The 17,038-nt window shown below is 36.8% G+C and overlaps 1 protein-coding gene across 3 annotated transcripts in view; it reads left to right on the top strand.

The window, feature by feature from the left end:
- Positions 1-17,038, top strand: part of Srgap2 (SLIT-ROBO Rho GTPase activating protein 2) — a 221,872-nt gene that overhangs the window by 109,076 nt on the left and 95,758 nt on the right. For all 3 annotated transcript variants that reach the window (XM_055602569.1, XM_055602563.1, XM_055602574.1), the window contains exon 4: positions 4,416-4,578. In XM_055602569.1, coding sequence (XP_055458544.1) covers positions 4,416-4,578 — 163 coding nt within the window. The remainder of the gene's footprint in view (positions 1-4,415; positions 4,579-17,038) is intronic.

Genomic DNA, 17,038 nt, shown 5'->3' with positions numbered 1-17,038 from the left:
GGGAGGTGATCAGAGAGCCAATAAAGACAAATTTTAATCTCCTAACCAAATGAAGTTCTTCCAGTTTCATCATCTCCAAATCAAATTAGTCTGCAAAACTGTTAGAGCAGGAAGCCATCCTAGAAAGCATGTCTCGCTGACTTGCTTGTTTTCTACATGAAGTGTGTTGCCCCTTTGTTCTTGTTGGCTAGGAAAATTGTCTGTATGGTATTCTTATTTTTTTCTTTTTCCCACATTTTCTTTGCCTTTCTTGTTCCAACATGGCCTTAAAAGAAAGTATCTATTTGTAAGAGGGTAGTGTCTGAGAAATAATACAGATTCAGAGGACACCAAATACTTCTTGGAAAACTATAGTCTTATTAAGAGACCAGCAACTCCTGGAAGAAACAAAATAACTGTTAATACTGGTTTGTATCTGCTGTCTTTGGAGGCATGGTACTTATTTGTGTCCCGCTGGTCAGCCCAGGCTAACTTCAGATTCTTGATACTTACACCTCCACTTCCTGAGTATTGAGATTACAGTTACCATGCCTGGCTTATAGACTGTGCTTTTAAAATATATACTTGTACTTTATGTGTGGAATACATAAAGTTGTGCATGTGTATATGTTACTTTTAAAGTATGGAATTTTAGAATTAATCATTATGAACAATGAGGCTGTGTTTATAAAATGAAAATATTGACACTAGAATTAAGAATAAGAGTAGCTTTGTGTGGTTTCATCATGAACGTTATTTCTGGTTTTGGTTTGGGCCCTTCACTATGGAGAAAGTCCTGTAGGATGGGGATCTAGCTCCACAGTAGAGAAGGTGCATGGCCCTTGTTCGATCCAGAGAAGCTCCTGCCACTCCTCCAAAAATTTTAATTCATACACAGGTAGCTGTGCTTTTAGTTTAATTTCAAATTGATTTAGGTGTTGCAAATATATATACATATATATATATGTATATATTTGTTTTAAAATAAAGCTATTAATATTACCTAGAGACTGTTCCCACTACAAATATTAATTATGGGAACCCTAACATTTTTTTGTTTTTGATTTTTGTTTTGTTTTATTTTGTTTTTTTTTTTTCTGTGTAACCTTGGTTGTCCTGGACTCGCTTTTTTGTAGATCAGGCTAGCCTCGAACTCACAAATATCCACCTGCCTCTGCCCCGTAGAGTGCTGGAATTACAGACATGTGCCATCACGCCTGGCAAAAATATTTATTTTTTTTTTATTTCATCTATGAGTGCTCTATCTACATGTATTCCTTGATGCAAGAAGGAGGGTATCAGATTTCAGTATAGATAGTTGTGAGCTACCATATGGTGGCTGGAAATTGAACTAAGGACCTCTGGAAGAGCAGACAGTGCTCTTATCCATTAAGCCATCTCTTCAGCAAATCTGAACATTTATAATAAGCATTATAACAATCCAATAATGAAATCACAATATTGAAGTGTCAGTTCCTTAGCTACCCATGGTCTACTGTGAACCTAGCACAGACCACCAAACAATCTTATACTCTTAAAAGAAATGGATTAAAACCATTTGTAAACCTGAGTTTCATAAGACTTCCCCCTTTAGAAACTGTAATAGCCTGGTATATTCTGTACTTACTGAGAACATGGATATTTTGCCAAGAGAAGCTATCTAGAAAAAAATATGTTGGAGTTTTAAAACTGTATCTTTTAAAAATTTATCGTTCTGTATGTGTGTACATACATACACATCACAACACACATGGGAGGTCAGAGGACAACTCTCAGGAGTCAGTTCTCTCCTTAATCTGTGGGATCCAGGGCTTGAACTCAGGTCATCAGGTTTACATGACAAGTTCTTTTATCTACTGAGTCATCTTGCCAGCCCTTTTTAAATAGTACTTTTTAGGGGGTGGACAAATGGCTCAGCAGTTAAGATCTCTTTTAGAAGACCCAGGTTCAATTCCCAACACCCACACAGTAGCTCAAAATTGTCTGTAATTCCAGTTTCAGAGATTCTGATACCTTCACACAGGCATACATGCAGGTAAAAGATCAGTAAAATAAAAATAAATTAAATGGTAATTTTTTAAAATTTTGTATGTTTTTCAGATGCTATTAACTAAAATTGATCTGGGGATCACTTTGCAAGTTTCCTTGCAGTAGAAATATGAGATAATCATTGAACACATGTGTTTCAGTCTGCCACCATTGTGAATTTAGGGTTGTTTTCTGTTTCTCGCCCTTCAATGCTAAACATTTTAAAGGGAATAGATTAATGAGATGTATGTTTACCCCTTTAGTTAGTATATTTTTAAGTTTTCAGAGACATCTTTTTATTTCCCTAGGAAGGAATGGTCATAATAGGTAGTGGCTAGTACTTAACATTGGTAATTTTGTCTGAAGAAGTATGATGGGAGGAGGCAGGGGACAGGCTTAGAACAATTTCAGTTTGAACTCAAAAAGTTACTGGTTTGACGCAGCTTTTTAGATTTGATTAGACAAGTATTTGATTTGAGTTCTGGAGTGCTCTGAAGAACAGTGAGGTGTAATGATGTTACTTGTAAATAGGTATTACTGCAGAATTGAAAAAAACTTCTTAGTTGAGTTCTGAGCTTTATACGTCTCAGTTGCTTGGCAGCCTACAGCTCTGAATGGAGACAGTGCTCCTCTCAACTCACTATTTTTGTGCCAAGAGTCTGACTGGAGGAAAGGAAGAAAAAAGTAATGAATTCACAGGTTTGATTCCTTTCAGTGGTTAAGAGCACCATTTGCAAGTATAGGCTTGCTCATTCCCAACATTGCCACTTTTTAGTTATGTCACTTAGACAAAAGCTTTCTTTTTGCTTTGCCTCTCCTCAACTTTCAGATCACCTCTTGACTAGTTGTAGGGTTTAAATTAAACAGCAAAGTAAAGGGTCCAGCCAAGCCAAACACATAGTATCCCTTGGTAAGTGTCACCATAATGAATCCTCCTTCCTTTTCTCTCCTTAAAGAAACCCAACTTCAAGGTCTATAGCTATCTGTTCAAATTAGAACTGCAATCTGAGGAGATAATTTACATGCTTTGGTAATCACATTGTTTTCATATGAAATGAACTTACAGGTTTAGAACTTTATGGCTCTACCAAAGCATGAATATTAGGAATGCATATATTAAGGTTGTTTTCTTAATTATGTGGGATATGTGAAAATGGTTCAGCCAATGATGTAAAAAAAACCTCTTTATATGTGTTTCATGGAACTAGAGAGTCTTCTGTGAATTTTTTCATGGCCGAGACCTTCGAAGTTGTCTTTATGGACTCCTATAGTGGGCAAACCTACAGAGTTTTTAGTCTGTAGTTTTCCAATGATTTTTGTCTCTGAAAGCTTTTTTAAAATTTTATTTTTAGTTATGCATATGTGCATGAATATGGGCTTGTATACATGAATGCAAGTGTCCATGGATATGAGAAGAGGGGTCAGCTCGCCTGGAGCCAGAGTTACAAGTGGTTGTGAACTACCTGATATAGGTGCTGGGAATTGAACCCAGGTCCTCTTCAAGAGTAGCAAGTCTCTTCAACACTGAGCCATCTCTTCAGTACCACCTATAGAAAAGCTCTTTAACCTTGTCTTTAACCCCTGTGATAAGCTAGGTGACCTAAGCTCCAAGATACAGACTGGAGAAACACTCTGATTTATCTTAGTCAGACAATACAGAATTGAGGTTCTCTGACTTCCTCTTTCTTTTCACTAGTATGATAGAATGACAGTTCCTATGAGTTTCAATTTTCTGATCATTAAAATGGTAATTGTAGATTTTAAAAACAAAAAAAAGGAAATGCTGAGTTTAACTAAGATAGCACATTTGAAGCTTTTTACCACTCTAGAAAAGTAGTGTTCAAAAATGGTGCTGTCTGTCCTCCTCCCCTGTTTTTTTGTTCTTGTTTTTCTCCTCGTTTCAGAGTTTTTTAAAAAGGAAAGGCATAGTGGTATAGGTATGTTAGTGACTTTTCTTATTGCTGTGGTCAAACAATAACAAGAAGCAACAGACAGGAAATAATTATTTTGACTCATGGATAGAGTGGGGTTCAGCATTGCAAGGGATGTGTGGTGGCAGGGGCTTCTTGGTTGTGGGAACATAAGATTACTGTTGACTCTCATCTCAGAGAGAAGGTATGAAGTACAATTGGCCTTTAGACCGTAAAGCTCACTGCCACAGTGACCCATTTCCTTCAGCTAAGCCCAGCTTCCTAAAATAGTAGCTGGACCACAAAAAGTACAAAACCCATACATATGCCAGGGGCAGGGGCATGTTGCATTCAAACCATAGCAGCAGGCTTTAGGGAAGATACTTTTGTTTCTGCTTCTGCTTTGATTATTGTGACTTTTGTGACACGGATTATAATCATAGCTGCTGACCCTGCCTGCTTACTAACACTATTTTTTTTTCTTCCATTTCTTTGCAGGAAGGACCAGAATGTTCTCTCTCCAGTCAACTGCTGGAACCTCCTCCTAAACCAGGTGAAGCGGGAAAGCAGAGATCATACCACCCTGAGTGACATCTACCTGAATAATATAATTCCTCGATTTGTTCAAGTCAGCGAGGACTCAGGAAGACTCTTTAAAAAGGTATATAGATAGCTGTTCCTAGTCACAAAGATTCTTGTCTGGAGCAGTGACATGACTTTGTAAATAAGAGAAAGGATATTTTCTTGGCTCACTTAACAGGTTTTCCACTGACCATTCTATCCCACATAGTCTTAAAGAAAAATAATATTTGAAGTGGCAAACTTTTTAACTTTTCTAAGCTGAATTGATATTCCTGGGAGCACACAGCCATGGACTATTATCAAACAGTATTATATATTGATACTATTATCCATCAGTTTTTTAAAAAAGATTTATTTATTATATATACAGTGTGTATTGGCATGTACACCTGCACACCAGAAGAGGGCACCAGATCTCATTATAGATGATTGTGAGCCATCATGTGGTTGCTGGGAATTGAACTCATGACCTTTGGAAGAACAGCCCTATCCATCAGTTTAATATATTGATACTCCACTGGTGGCTTCCTGTGTGCTTTACAAAACTCTTGGGACTTTGGGCTCTTTAGTGTTGTACCATGTTTTCCTTATCTAGTTCACTTAGTAATTCCTATATGTTTCTATTTTGAATTTAGTTTTCTTTCCAAGTTCTGTATTAGCCCACTTGGATTCATGAATTTGGTTATTCTTAGCATGGACTACTTTGACCAAAGAAAAACTGAAAATAATTGTCATAATGGCAAGACATTTTTGTGAAATACTTCTCTTCCTATTTGTTCTGGAACTAACTTCTTGGGAACTCAGGAACCCCCTTTTCTTGAGCTCTCATTGAAGTTGTTCTTTCATGAGGCTTGGTTATAAGTGGTAGCAGAGACCCTGACTCTTACACATAGTAGTAGTCTTAGTCTGTGTTCTGTTGCTGTGAAGAGACACCATGACCACAGCAACCCTTATACAAGAAAACATTTAATTGGGGCTGGCTTGCATTTTCAGAGATCAAGTCCATTTTCATTGTAGTGGGGAGCATGGTGGCATTCAGCTGAGTGTAGCCTCTCCACATCTCAGAGAAGTCTGTGGTAGTAATCGCTAGATATCAAAGCTACTAGTGTCCTGGCTCCTTAGGCACCAATTTACATTTCACCAGAAGCCTGAGTCATGTCACCTCTAGAAGGAAAAACGTTTCTACTAACAACGTGACTAATCAGGGCCTCAGGGTTGACCTCTATAAGCTGTTGTTCTTATATTGATGATATAAGGAAGAATTTACTTCTCAGGATTACTTACGATACTTATAGAAGAAAAACAAGCATACAATAAGTTTGTAGCTCAGTACACTTTTACAAATGGAAAATGCCTATATAACCAATTCCTTGGTCAGGAATCAGAACATTTCAATACTCCAAAAGCACCATCTTTCTTCTGCAATTTTCCCAAGGAACAGCCACAGCTCTGATTTCTAACAGCAAACTTTGGTTGTGCTTGGATGCATACTTTGTATTAACAGAGTCAACATTATTTCTCTCATTGTTATCTTTAAGTATATTAATATGTAAATGCAGATAAGACTTTCTTTATTGTTGTAAGTTGACTTCACAATATATTGTTATTAATTAGAGATATGAATAGGATTGTAAAAAGGCCAATGTTTACTATTCTACAAGGTGAGTAATCTCTTTTCTCTTCTCCTGGAGACCCCAGTAAATACAAAGAACTCTCTACCAAGTTGGCCAGTAGATAAGAAATTCTATTTGGATTGGGTGAAAACCTTTCTGCTTTCTAGTTCTAGGAAAAGGCACATGTTCCAAACCTTCCACTGTCTTGTTTAGAGTATATTGCACCTGAAGAATTAGAATCCCATTGATAAAGATATAGTAACCAGATAAGAGACCAAATAACACATCTGGAGATGCATCCTTTCTATCACATGAAGCATTGTTGCTACCTGAGCAGCGGCCTTATCCAGGTGAATTTCTCATGTGGGATCTGCTGTTAACTTTGAGAAACTGAGCTCAAGAGCTGGGCTTCTTTATGTGCTTCTGTTCCCTAAAGTTAGAAAACAAAACAACAAATCCCCTTAAAAATCAGGTTAGGCTATAGATTTCAGTGGTACTTTCTGTCCTACACTAAAGATTTCTTCTGGTGACGTGGTAACTGTAGCTACATTTTGAAAGGTAAATTGTAGTTCCAGAGATAAAGACAAATACAAGTGAAGTGCAAGTATAGAGAGCTGACTTATGCAGTAGAAAGGCCAAGTTCATTGTAGAATGATGCATCATTTTCAGAGGCTCTTGTAATGACCAGCAACTAAGAGATAACAAACTGAAATCCAAGCGTTCATAGTAATTTTTGTTTTACTAATAAATTTGGATCTAGCAGCAAAAAGAAAATTCATTTCTTCAAAGACATGGGCTTCAGAAAAGGTACTTTTATTTCCAATTTTACTGAGGATGCCTGTGTTTTATGTTAGTCTATGAAATTTAGTAACAAAAGTTATAAGAAAGGTGTTTTTTAAATGTATATGTACAAAGCATTATGCTAAACATTTTCATATACATAATCACCTTTCTTAAAATGTATTTGTAGTTACTTTTATTGTCTCTTTTATACAAGAAAAAACAAAGGCCTAAAGATATTAAGCAAAAAACACAAAGAGGCTGGTACTTCAGTCCTGTCATCTGGATCTAGAAGCTGGTGTTTTCATCTTCATGCTCTCTCAGGAAGCTATAGAGGCAGGGTGTAAGGAAGAGACCTTACTCTTTGCCATTGAATCTAGAAAATTATCTGGAGAGTTGGACTAGTATTCTCTTTTGCACAAAAACCTCCCGAACACATTAACTCCATTGTTCCTCCAATGTGATGTGGGCAAGCAGCTCAGAGTTTTAGTGAAATAGGGAGCATGTTTTCCTCCCCAAATACAGACTTACTAGCAAGAAGGGAAATAAAGACTCATTAAATGTGAAGTATGGTCAAAAATCTGGTTCATAGCTAATTCAACTAGTTTGAGGTTGTCAGTTTGGCTACACAATTGACCCCTCTGTGCTGCTGATACTCCCTGCTGGCCCTCTAGTTTGTGGTTATACCTACTGGGACATATTATATATTTTGCATGAAGCTGTGTTGGAGATCTTTTAAGCTAAATATAACATCTGGAAAGTAGCCCCCTGTCCACAGCTAAGAAACAGACCCACTTTGTTTAGGAGTCTACAGAAACTTGAGTCCATTGGTGCTCCTGACATTGCCTTCATTTAATGAAAGCTCAATCTGTCTGACCCCTGTTGGAAGCAAAGTTTGGATAAATATTATTACTACCACCCTCATTTATTTAATGTGGTGGCTTCAAAAATGGTGACTCTCACCCCCACATGGAAGAGGAATAATTTTCCCATTTTATCAGTTATCCTGTTTCCCACAGAGGGGAGGACAGTCTTGTTTGCTTCCTTTTTTCACCTTGCAGATGAAACTTAAAATACCTCTGGCCTTGCTTTTTTCTTCTAGCCCTTGACAGATGCTCATGCTTAAGCTTGGAAGCCAGTCAGTTTAGACAGTCCTATGGCTCTTAATTGTATCCTTGTTTTTCCAATTCACTCTACTCCTAATTTAGTTTTAGTGCTCTATTTTTCTCTAGCAGAAACTCTTAAATTAAGAAAGCTAGGTCACATTCCCCACAGACTAGTAGGTCTCAACTTTGCCTGTGCATAAAAGTTATTTGGGGAATTTTAAGAAAAAAATTTTTGTGACCTTGAATTGTCAAAGACATCTCAGAATATTAAAAAGCATGTACTATAAAAGAAAAAATGGTAAGCATGACTTTATCAAGTCATTAACTTTTTGAAAAGGTATTTTAAAGAAAATGAAAAGCCACAGACTGGAAGAAAATATTGCAATGCTATAACACAATAGTTGACACTGAATAATTTATTCAGAATAGAGATTTATTTCTTGACAGTTGTAAAGACAAAGTTCACAGCCTCTGGCAAGGGCCTCCTTCTTATAGTGCCATAGCATGGCAGAAACATGACGTGAATGGTGGAGCAGAGAAAGAAAGAGAGAAGTTGGTTTATTTTCATCCTTTTATCAGAAACTCACTCCTGAAATAACTAACTCACTTCCATAATAAAGATACTGATCCATTAACCTAATCACTTCTCATCATTACTACACTGAGGATTAAGCTCATGAACTTTAAGGGGCATAATGAAATCATAGCAACATACATCTGAGAAAAACTTGTATCAGAGTGGAGAATAAAAATAAATAAATAATAAAAAACTTGGGGGCTGGAAAGATGGCTCAGAGGTTAAGAGGCTGTTCTTCCAAAGGTCCTGAGTTCTATTCCCAGTCAACCACATGGTGGCTCACAACCATCTATAATGAGATCTGGTGCCCTCTTTTGGCCTGCAAGCACACATGCAGGCAGAATACTGTATAAATAATAAATAAATAAATCCTAAAAAAAAAAAAAAAAAAAAAAAAAAAAACTTAAAGCTCAAGAATTAAGAAGACACACTACCTAAAATTTTTAAGTGGGCAAAACATAGTAAACATTTTTATACTAAATATATACATGACCAATCAGCATATGAAAAGGTGTTCAGTGTCATCCATCATCAGGGATATACATGTTAGAGTAATTAGGATATATGCTACCAATTCCCTAGTGCTTAAACATGAAAACAGTTGACAATACCAAGTGTTGTTGAGGATGTGCAGACATAAGAGTATGAAATGATAATAGTTACTTTAGATGATAGCTTGAAAGCTATTATATTGACAGCTATTATATTGATACATTTTTATAAATGAAAAATATTATCTACTCACCATCTTGATGTGGCAGTTCCAGATATTTCTAATTATTTACTCAAGAGAAATAAAAGTGTATGTGAGGGGACTCTGGCCAGTGCGAGCATGGCTCTGGCAGACCTTTCCCTTCTCCCTGATTTCCTCTGCCATTCTGAAAACCATTAGATTACATTCCTAAAGCTAGCCACCAAGGTCTTTCTCTTATTTGGCCACTTCCTCCACCCAAGACTGAGTGCCAAGGTTCAGCTATCAAAGTATTGAAGTCTAGCAATCAAAAGCCCACTTTGGCTCACCTAATCAACATGCTTGATTAAAATTAAATACCTCATTCTAACACATGGTTTTCCCTTGTACCCTTATAGAATGTCATTTTCCTATATGTCACCCCTGTTTCTGCTCTATCCAGAGGCAGTCCTTTGTCCCTCAGGGATAAATACTCTTCCTCCCTCATTCCCTTTCCCTTCTCCCTCATCTTCTGTCTCCAGTCTTTGTCTCTTACTCACTAGGGCAAATAAATCTCCTTTGTGCTGAGGACTTGGTTTTGGTTCTGACAGATACTTTTTCTTTCAGTATGTTTACATCAGTCCTGTACCTGGATATTCTTAATAGCTCCTGGTGTGATAAAGTTAAGAATTTTATGATGAGGGGTGTATGTGAGTGTCCAGGTGGACTCTAAATGTACTCAGAAGTGTCCTTAAGAGAAGGAGATTACAGTTAGGAGAGAAGAAGTTCCATGTGATAAAGAGTCACAGAAAGAATATGCGGTGCCACTGTTTTGTCCATAACATAGGGCTAGATGCTAGAGAATGCAAAGACATAGATTCTTCCTGGGAGCCAAAAAAGCAAAAGTAACTCTGCTGACAGAAATATATTCACAAGAGAATTACTATGACTTGTCAGATTTTCATTGACACCAAGTATCTTGGTTCAGTTTCCAGTTGCTGTGATAAATAAAACACCATGGCCAAACTTGGAGGAATAAGAAGGGTTTATTTCATCTTACAGTTTGTAGTTCATTAACCAGGGAAGTCAGAACCTGTAGGCAGGAACTGATACCGAGGCTATGGAGGAGTGCTTGGAATTTTGTTCTTTGTAGCTTGCTCAGCCTGCTTTCATTTATAATCCAGGATCACCTGCCCAGAGATGGCACCACCTACAGTGAGCTGTACTATTCCATTTTAAAAAAATGAATCAAGAAAATATCCCACAGGCTTGTCTATAGGCCAGTTTGGTTCAGAGCATTTTCTCTTGAGGTTTTCCCTTCTCAGATGACTCTAGCTTTTGTCAAATTGACATAAAAATTAGCTAGCACACTGAAGAAATAGGCTTGGAAGTAAAAGAGGATAAAAGAGATTTAAAGTTAAACAGTACATTTACCCCTTTGATGGTAACATAATTTCCCATGTATGCTGAAAGAAGATGATTATAAGAGGAATGTTCTATAGTGTTGTTGTTAAAAATAATAATAGGAGAAAAACTGACACGTACTTCTATATGCATTTATCAGCATCTCTAGCAGATATAGCTGTCCTTCTGTGTCCACATTTTCAACCACATACTAAAAATATTTGGAGATTCTGAGCATGTATATTATACATGAATAAGAGTTTTTCTTGTCATTATTTTCCTAAATCATATGACAACTCTTTACATAGCATTTACATTGTGTCAGGTGATATAAATCCTCTGGAAATGATTTACAGTATAAAGGAGGTATTAAGGCCTTTATAAAAATACTGTGCTACTTAAGCATCATTTGTTTTTGATATCCTTTGAAGTTCTATAAACCAATGCCCCAAGACAGTAAGGTATGATTGTGCTGTTTAATAAGTGAATGGGGAAAAAAATGGTTTCTAAAGCTTATGTCCCTGTATTGTGCCTCTTTGAGAAAGGATTTAACATGGAGATATCTTAGAATAGATGAGTGATTTAATCCTTCTGAACACCCAACTCCATCAGTTGTCCTCCACTGAACTTTGTATCTGTGACTGAATTTCTTCCTTATTACAACATGGTCACTTGAAAGCAGTTTATGTTCTGTAGACAGCTATTCTAGTTGTAGTTTATCGTCTTGGTAGAAAAAAAGTTGTTGTGATTACTTGAAAAAAAAATTTTGGGATTCTCTCATTTTTGATGAGATTGTCTTTGGAAAAAAAAATAGGATGTGAAGCTGAGATTATCTGAGTAGGGAATGGAAGGCTGCTAGATATTTTAAGGGTGTGTCTACCAATAAAGGGATCAGGTCTGCCGCCAACGCCGACACACAGGGGAGCCTAAAGCAAGTGCTCTTCATGGTGTTTTAGCTTGGTTTCTGTGACACTGAGCAGTGTTAGTGCTCTCCCTAGAGGTATTTCTCTGGGTAGTCCAGGATTATTTTGAACTTAGGCAGCTGCAGGCTTTTGCTTAGGTTAGCTTGTTGCTTTTTTGTTATGTTAGTTCCTTGCTATCTAACTGCTCTTTCTGAAGGAGCCTACAGTGCTAGATATAAAATATTCCAAGATGTAGTGGTACATCAATTTTTAGAAACTAAGAAATAATTTTAAAAAGCTCAATAAAGGGGTGTGAGTAGTGGATACCAGAAAAGCAAGTGTCTAAGCACAACCTTGTAAGTTGACCTACATTAGAAAACTCTGCCGTCATTAAATATATTAGTGAACACTGTAAACACTGTTATGCTGAGTACTAGAAACCAGCTTAAGAATGCAATTCAGTAGGATGATTTGCCCCTAGGATCATCAAGGGTATTTCATCCACAAACTATATGTAAAATGGTGATAGTTAATATTACTAACTACTTTTCACTAAATGGCTGTGTGAATACCACTCAGGATAGTAAATGGAGATTTGCTATAATCCTTTTGTCTTCTTATGGAAATATTAGATACTTTAAATATTAAATAGCATATAGCTCAGTGAATTTTTACGAACATCTCTTTTGTTCTATCCTAGTCATTAATTCCTGAAGGGCTGGCTTCTGACAAAATAAAAGCATTTGTCTCTTGAACTTTTATATAAATGAAATCTTCAAGTATTCTTTCAACAGTTTAAATGCCTTTTTTTCCCTCCTGGTCACTACCATTTATACAATAGGTATAACAGATGTCTTCTTTGAAGTATTAAACTTTGTTCTAGAAGGCAGTTAGATTAACGAGTTAATTACTTTGAACTTGTGGGGACTTGGTTTTCTATTTTCCTGTGGTGTGTGTGTGTGTGTGTGTGTGTGTGTGTGTGTGTGTGTGTGTATGTATGTATGTATTCTTAGTCCTGGGGCAGTGTGTATATTTAATGTGTGGCCTTTCTTGGGTTTCCATAGCAAGCACAAAATGTTTATCAGGGCCCTCTAATGTGGCAGCTTCCAGTTCTGTCTCCTGTATCTCTCTACTATGGTCAGTCTCTAAGATAGACAGTTGTCTCAGTTTGCTTGGGGCTGAGCAGCTCCTGAGACTGGAACGTCCAGGGTTATCTGCTCTGCCGTTGATGGCGTTTGGGTAGTTCTACTTTGAAACTGTTTATTAATATTGCTGTGAACATTATATTGGAATTTTTCTTCCTAATGCATAGCTGAGAGATTAAAATTCTGACTGATAAAATACTTGTATAACAGCAGGAAGAAGTGACACTGAAATTTGAACTCCCATGCCATTTCCACTACGACATACCTCCACCCTGAGCTTAAAGTCAAGTTGTTGCGCCTGATCAGAAGCCAGGCTTTTAGGCAATGAATTCAAACCAGAGCCTGCTGCTTACTCTCTCCTCTTATTCCTTTAACTTTTCTACTGTTTTTCTTTTCCTCTTTCTCTTTCTTCCTTCCTTTCTTCCTTCTTTTCTTTCCTTCTTTTGTATCTAATCATTAAGTCTTACAGTATTATGTTCATTATAAGAAATTAGAAAAAATATGTTTAGTCTAATGCTGGTCTCTTTCATTGATATTAATTTGTTGAAGATATTATGGCAGTTATTCCGTAAAATTTACTGTTGTTTAGCTTCTGCCTGTAAGTTGGAAGCTGGTTCTGAAAGCCTGAATAAAGTTTTTTATTTAGTAGTGGTAGTAATGGTGGTGGTGGTGGTAGTAGTTGTTGTTGTTATTGTAGGAATGAAGCAAGGGGGGCGGGGAGAGTCTCTAAAGCCCAGGCCGGTCTGAAACTTGAAATCTTCCTGCCTTGACCTAAAGCTGTTTTGGTTATAGGCTTGTGCCATCATGCCTAGCTTATTTAAAATGTATAATGTACATTAAATCAGTTATTCATATTGAGTCACAGCAGGAAATATCTAGTTAGCCCACTGGTATTGATGATAGCTTGATACCTCATAAAGCATTCACAATCTAAACCCTCAATTTTGCAGTAACTTTTTTTCTCAAATGAAATAAAAGGTAGTTATAAGATGTTATACACACACACACACACACACTGCTGCTGTAGGAAGAGTAGGTGATAGATCATCCACTCTTTATCAAGTACTTTAAATATCCACTGATAATTATTCATGTTTTTTTTTTTAACCATCTCTGCCTCTTACATTCTGAGAAAAGGATAGGGTTATTAATATAGCTTAACAGGCAAGCAGACACTGGTTTGTAAAAAATGCACTAATGTTATGCAAGCCAACTCAGTACCAATTTTTTTATTATAAGGTTCACAAAAACAATAAACATAATTAAAACTAATACTAAATGAGTGTTGGCCATGTCCAGGGATGTTGCTAAGTATTTATGTATAGCCCATTTAATCAACACAACAGGCCTTTGTTATCTGTGTTTATACGTGAGCATAGGCAGAAAGGTTAGGCAGTTTGTTTAAGGCTGTACTGGCTGACAGGAGAATTGAGATTCCAGCCTAAGTAGTCAGCATCCCCTGAATCACTTCTTCACACCATCATGCTCTGCTGCCTTGTGTGCATGGAGGTAGCAGTCATGTGGGTAAGCTGCAGAACCAGTTCTTGTGCAAGGAATAATGGCTTACACATCCCACAGTTGTACACTTTGATGCTGTTATCAAGCCAGGCTTTCCATGGTGTTAGACTTTGTGCTTGGCTTGTCCAGAGAGACGCAGCACTCTTGATTTTAGCTTCCTTCTTGCAGAGCTAGCTTCTTTTGAATCTCCAATTTTTCTTTTTCAGGAGCAATCCTTTGAAATTCGACCAGCGTGTCTGAGCATGATTTTTATTTAAAATGAGAACAGATTTAAATTTTTCCTTCTTCTGAAACAGAATCTTCAGTTTTTCATTTTATATCTTTCTTTGGTAATCACATCCTTCTGGTCCCTTAATTTTTCTAGTTAGATCTTTCTTTGATCTCCTCTACTTCCCTCCTTTCCCTCAGACAGGGTGTCAGTATATCACCCAAGGTCAACCCCTAAATTTTTATCCAGTCCAAGCTGACTTCAAGATTCCTGTGCCTTTGCCTCCTAGATGCTTGGGTTTCACATATGTGCCACTGTTTGTCCAAAATTAAACATACAGATATAGATTAATTTTAACTATCTGCACTGAGATTCTAGTGTTGAAAGATCGTATCATAGAAATAGAAGAATTCTTCATAACTTCTGACCCCTTAGTTAGCCAGGCAGTTACTGCTAACTTCAGGGACAAGAACAGTGATGTTTTCTGGGTTTTGTTTTTAATTTCATTTTGAAATAGACGAACTTCCCTGGGTCTTAGTTGTATTTTGTTTGCTTTTATTTTCTGTTGGGTAAGTAGTGCATGTAGCTGGATTCACACCTGTAATCTCAACAGTCAGGAGGATGAGTACAGGAGGGTTGCTATGAATTCAGGGGAACATAGGCCACATAGTGAGTTGAGGCCAGGCTGAGCTACATAAGACACTGTGAGAGGAACAACAATAAATAAGAAGTAATAATTATTTGGAATCATTATGAACAATTTGACATGTTTTCTTTCAAAATTTTCTATGTATTTTGTAGAAAATGAAGATTAGATAACAAATGTAATTTTACATATTTTCTCATTTCTCTGTAGTTAACTTTTTTTTTTTTTTTACATGCCATTGCATCCTTTAAAGAAAATCAGTTTTTGTAACTGTGTAGCATTCTGTTTCCCTTGGTGTCCTTATATGTTCTTTTGGTTCTTTTGTCTCTGTTGACTTGACTTTCCCTTTGGAGAGCCTTATATATACAGATGCAATTCAAATTCTATTTGGGATCTTCAGGGAGTAACTTCTTTTTAAGATCATTAGGTAGCCTACAGTTATTTGGTTTTTGTTTTTGTTTTGTTTTGTTTTTCTTCTTCATTGTTTTCTTTGATCTTACCTGAGAATGCTCTTAAAACTTTGCCTGGGCCTGGGCCCTGGCCCTGGATAGCTCAGTATAGTTGTTGCAATGCCAGGTATCAGTTTCTCATCTCACACTGAAGAAAATCACTCATATCCTCTTGTGTTCGTCCTTGAATATCACAGGAATCAGTAAAAACCTGAGAAGAAGTTGCTGTACAGGACTATTACAGCCAAATGGTCTCTGGATGTGTTCCTATAGAATGGTGTACATTGTGTACCTCCCCCCAGCTGGAGTGGGCTTTTCATATCTAAACTAGTTCTTTTTTAACAGTATTGTTATCACATGTGTTAAAAAGGAAATAAAGTAGACAAACTAAGAGATCCAGTGTCTAGCTTTAATTATCTCTTCTCCAAAGTCAAGATAAATTTTTGCACCCATATAAGTAGCACATCCTTTCCTGTCTTGCCTCTTCCCTTGATCTTGTTCTCCTTTTGATGTTCATTTTGGGGGTGGAGCGTAGAAAAGGGAAAAATAGAAAAGCCATTCTCTATTTTGTTACTTTCTGAGTTAGTATGGTATTGCTGGGCCTTAGTGTTTTCAAGGCAAGAAAAATTGCATGGCTTACCTGACCCTTTTTTTGAGGACTTCGTAAAATAAATAAGTAAATATTTTTAAATACTATATTTAAATCCAAAAGCACAATTAACCACTACTAGTTTGTTCTGTCCAATTCCATGGTATTATGTGACTGTCTACAGTTGCTCAGTATTCAAACTGACATGATAACATCGCTGTAGAGATCAAAGTCTTCACTTCTCTGATATATATAGATAGGTCACAGGTTTCTGCAGTTACCAGAGAGCAGTTTAATGAAGGGTAGTTTATAATTTGTTGTCTGTAGGGACTAGGAAAATGAACAGATTCATGAAAGGTAAGTTAGGTAAGATCCATTAGAGAGAAAAGAGTTAAGCTTTTAATTCTTTCAATTATCCACTTCCAGGATTCTAGGTTTTCCATCTACTTCTTATCTGATGGAAATATCTTGAATGATCGTTTGTTGTTTGTTTGTTTGTTTGTTTGTGTTGTTTTTTCTAAATATATGAAATGCTATTCATGAGAATGATCAGCACCAAGGGTGTATTTTGGCAAGCAGTGGAAAAATAGGTAGGGAGAGTTTGGAGCCTGAGTATAAAGAGCTTTGGGTAGAGTTCAGGGAGTTTGAGTATATATAGTCAAAGAGAAACATTGGACATGTTAAGTAGAACAGTGAAATCTTGAAGACCATGTCTTTTAGTCATATTGGTGGCAATATTCCACTTGATTTAGATGGAAGAAACTATTGAGGATCCTGCTATTTTAATTCAGGGAGATAATGGAAATTGAAAGTGAGATCTAAGAGGCAGATAATATAGATGTGCCTGAGAGAGCAGACAGAAGAGGGATTAAAATTCACTTCATGTAACAGATACTTATAATGTATGTCCTGTGTTCTAAGCACTGAGCTGG

Source organism: Psammomys obesus, unplaced genomic scaffold (assembly GCF_907164565.1).
Source record: "Psammomys obesus unplaced genomic scaffold, mPsaObe1.curated_primary_1811, whole genome shotgun sequence".
Taxonomy (NCBI): Eukaryota; Metazoa; Chordata; class Mammalia; order Rodentia; family Muridae; genus Psammomys; species Psammomys obesus.
This window is presented reverse-complemented; position numbering and strand designations above follow the sequence as displayed.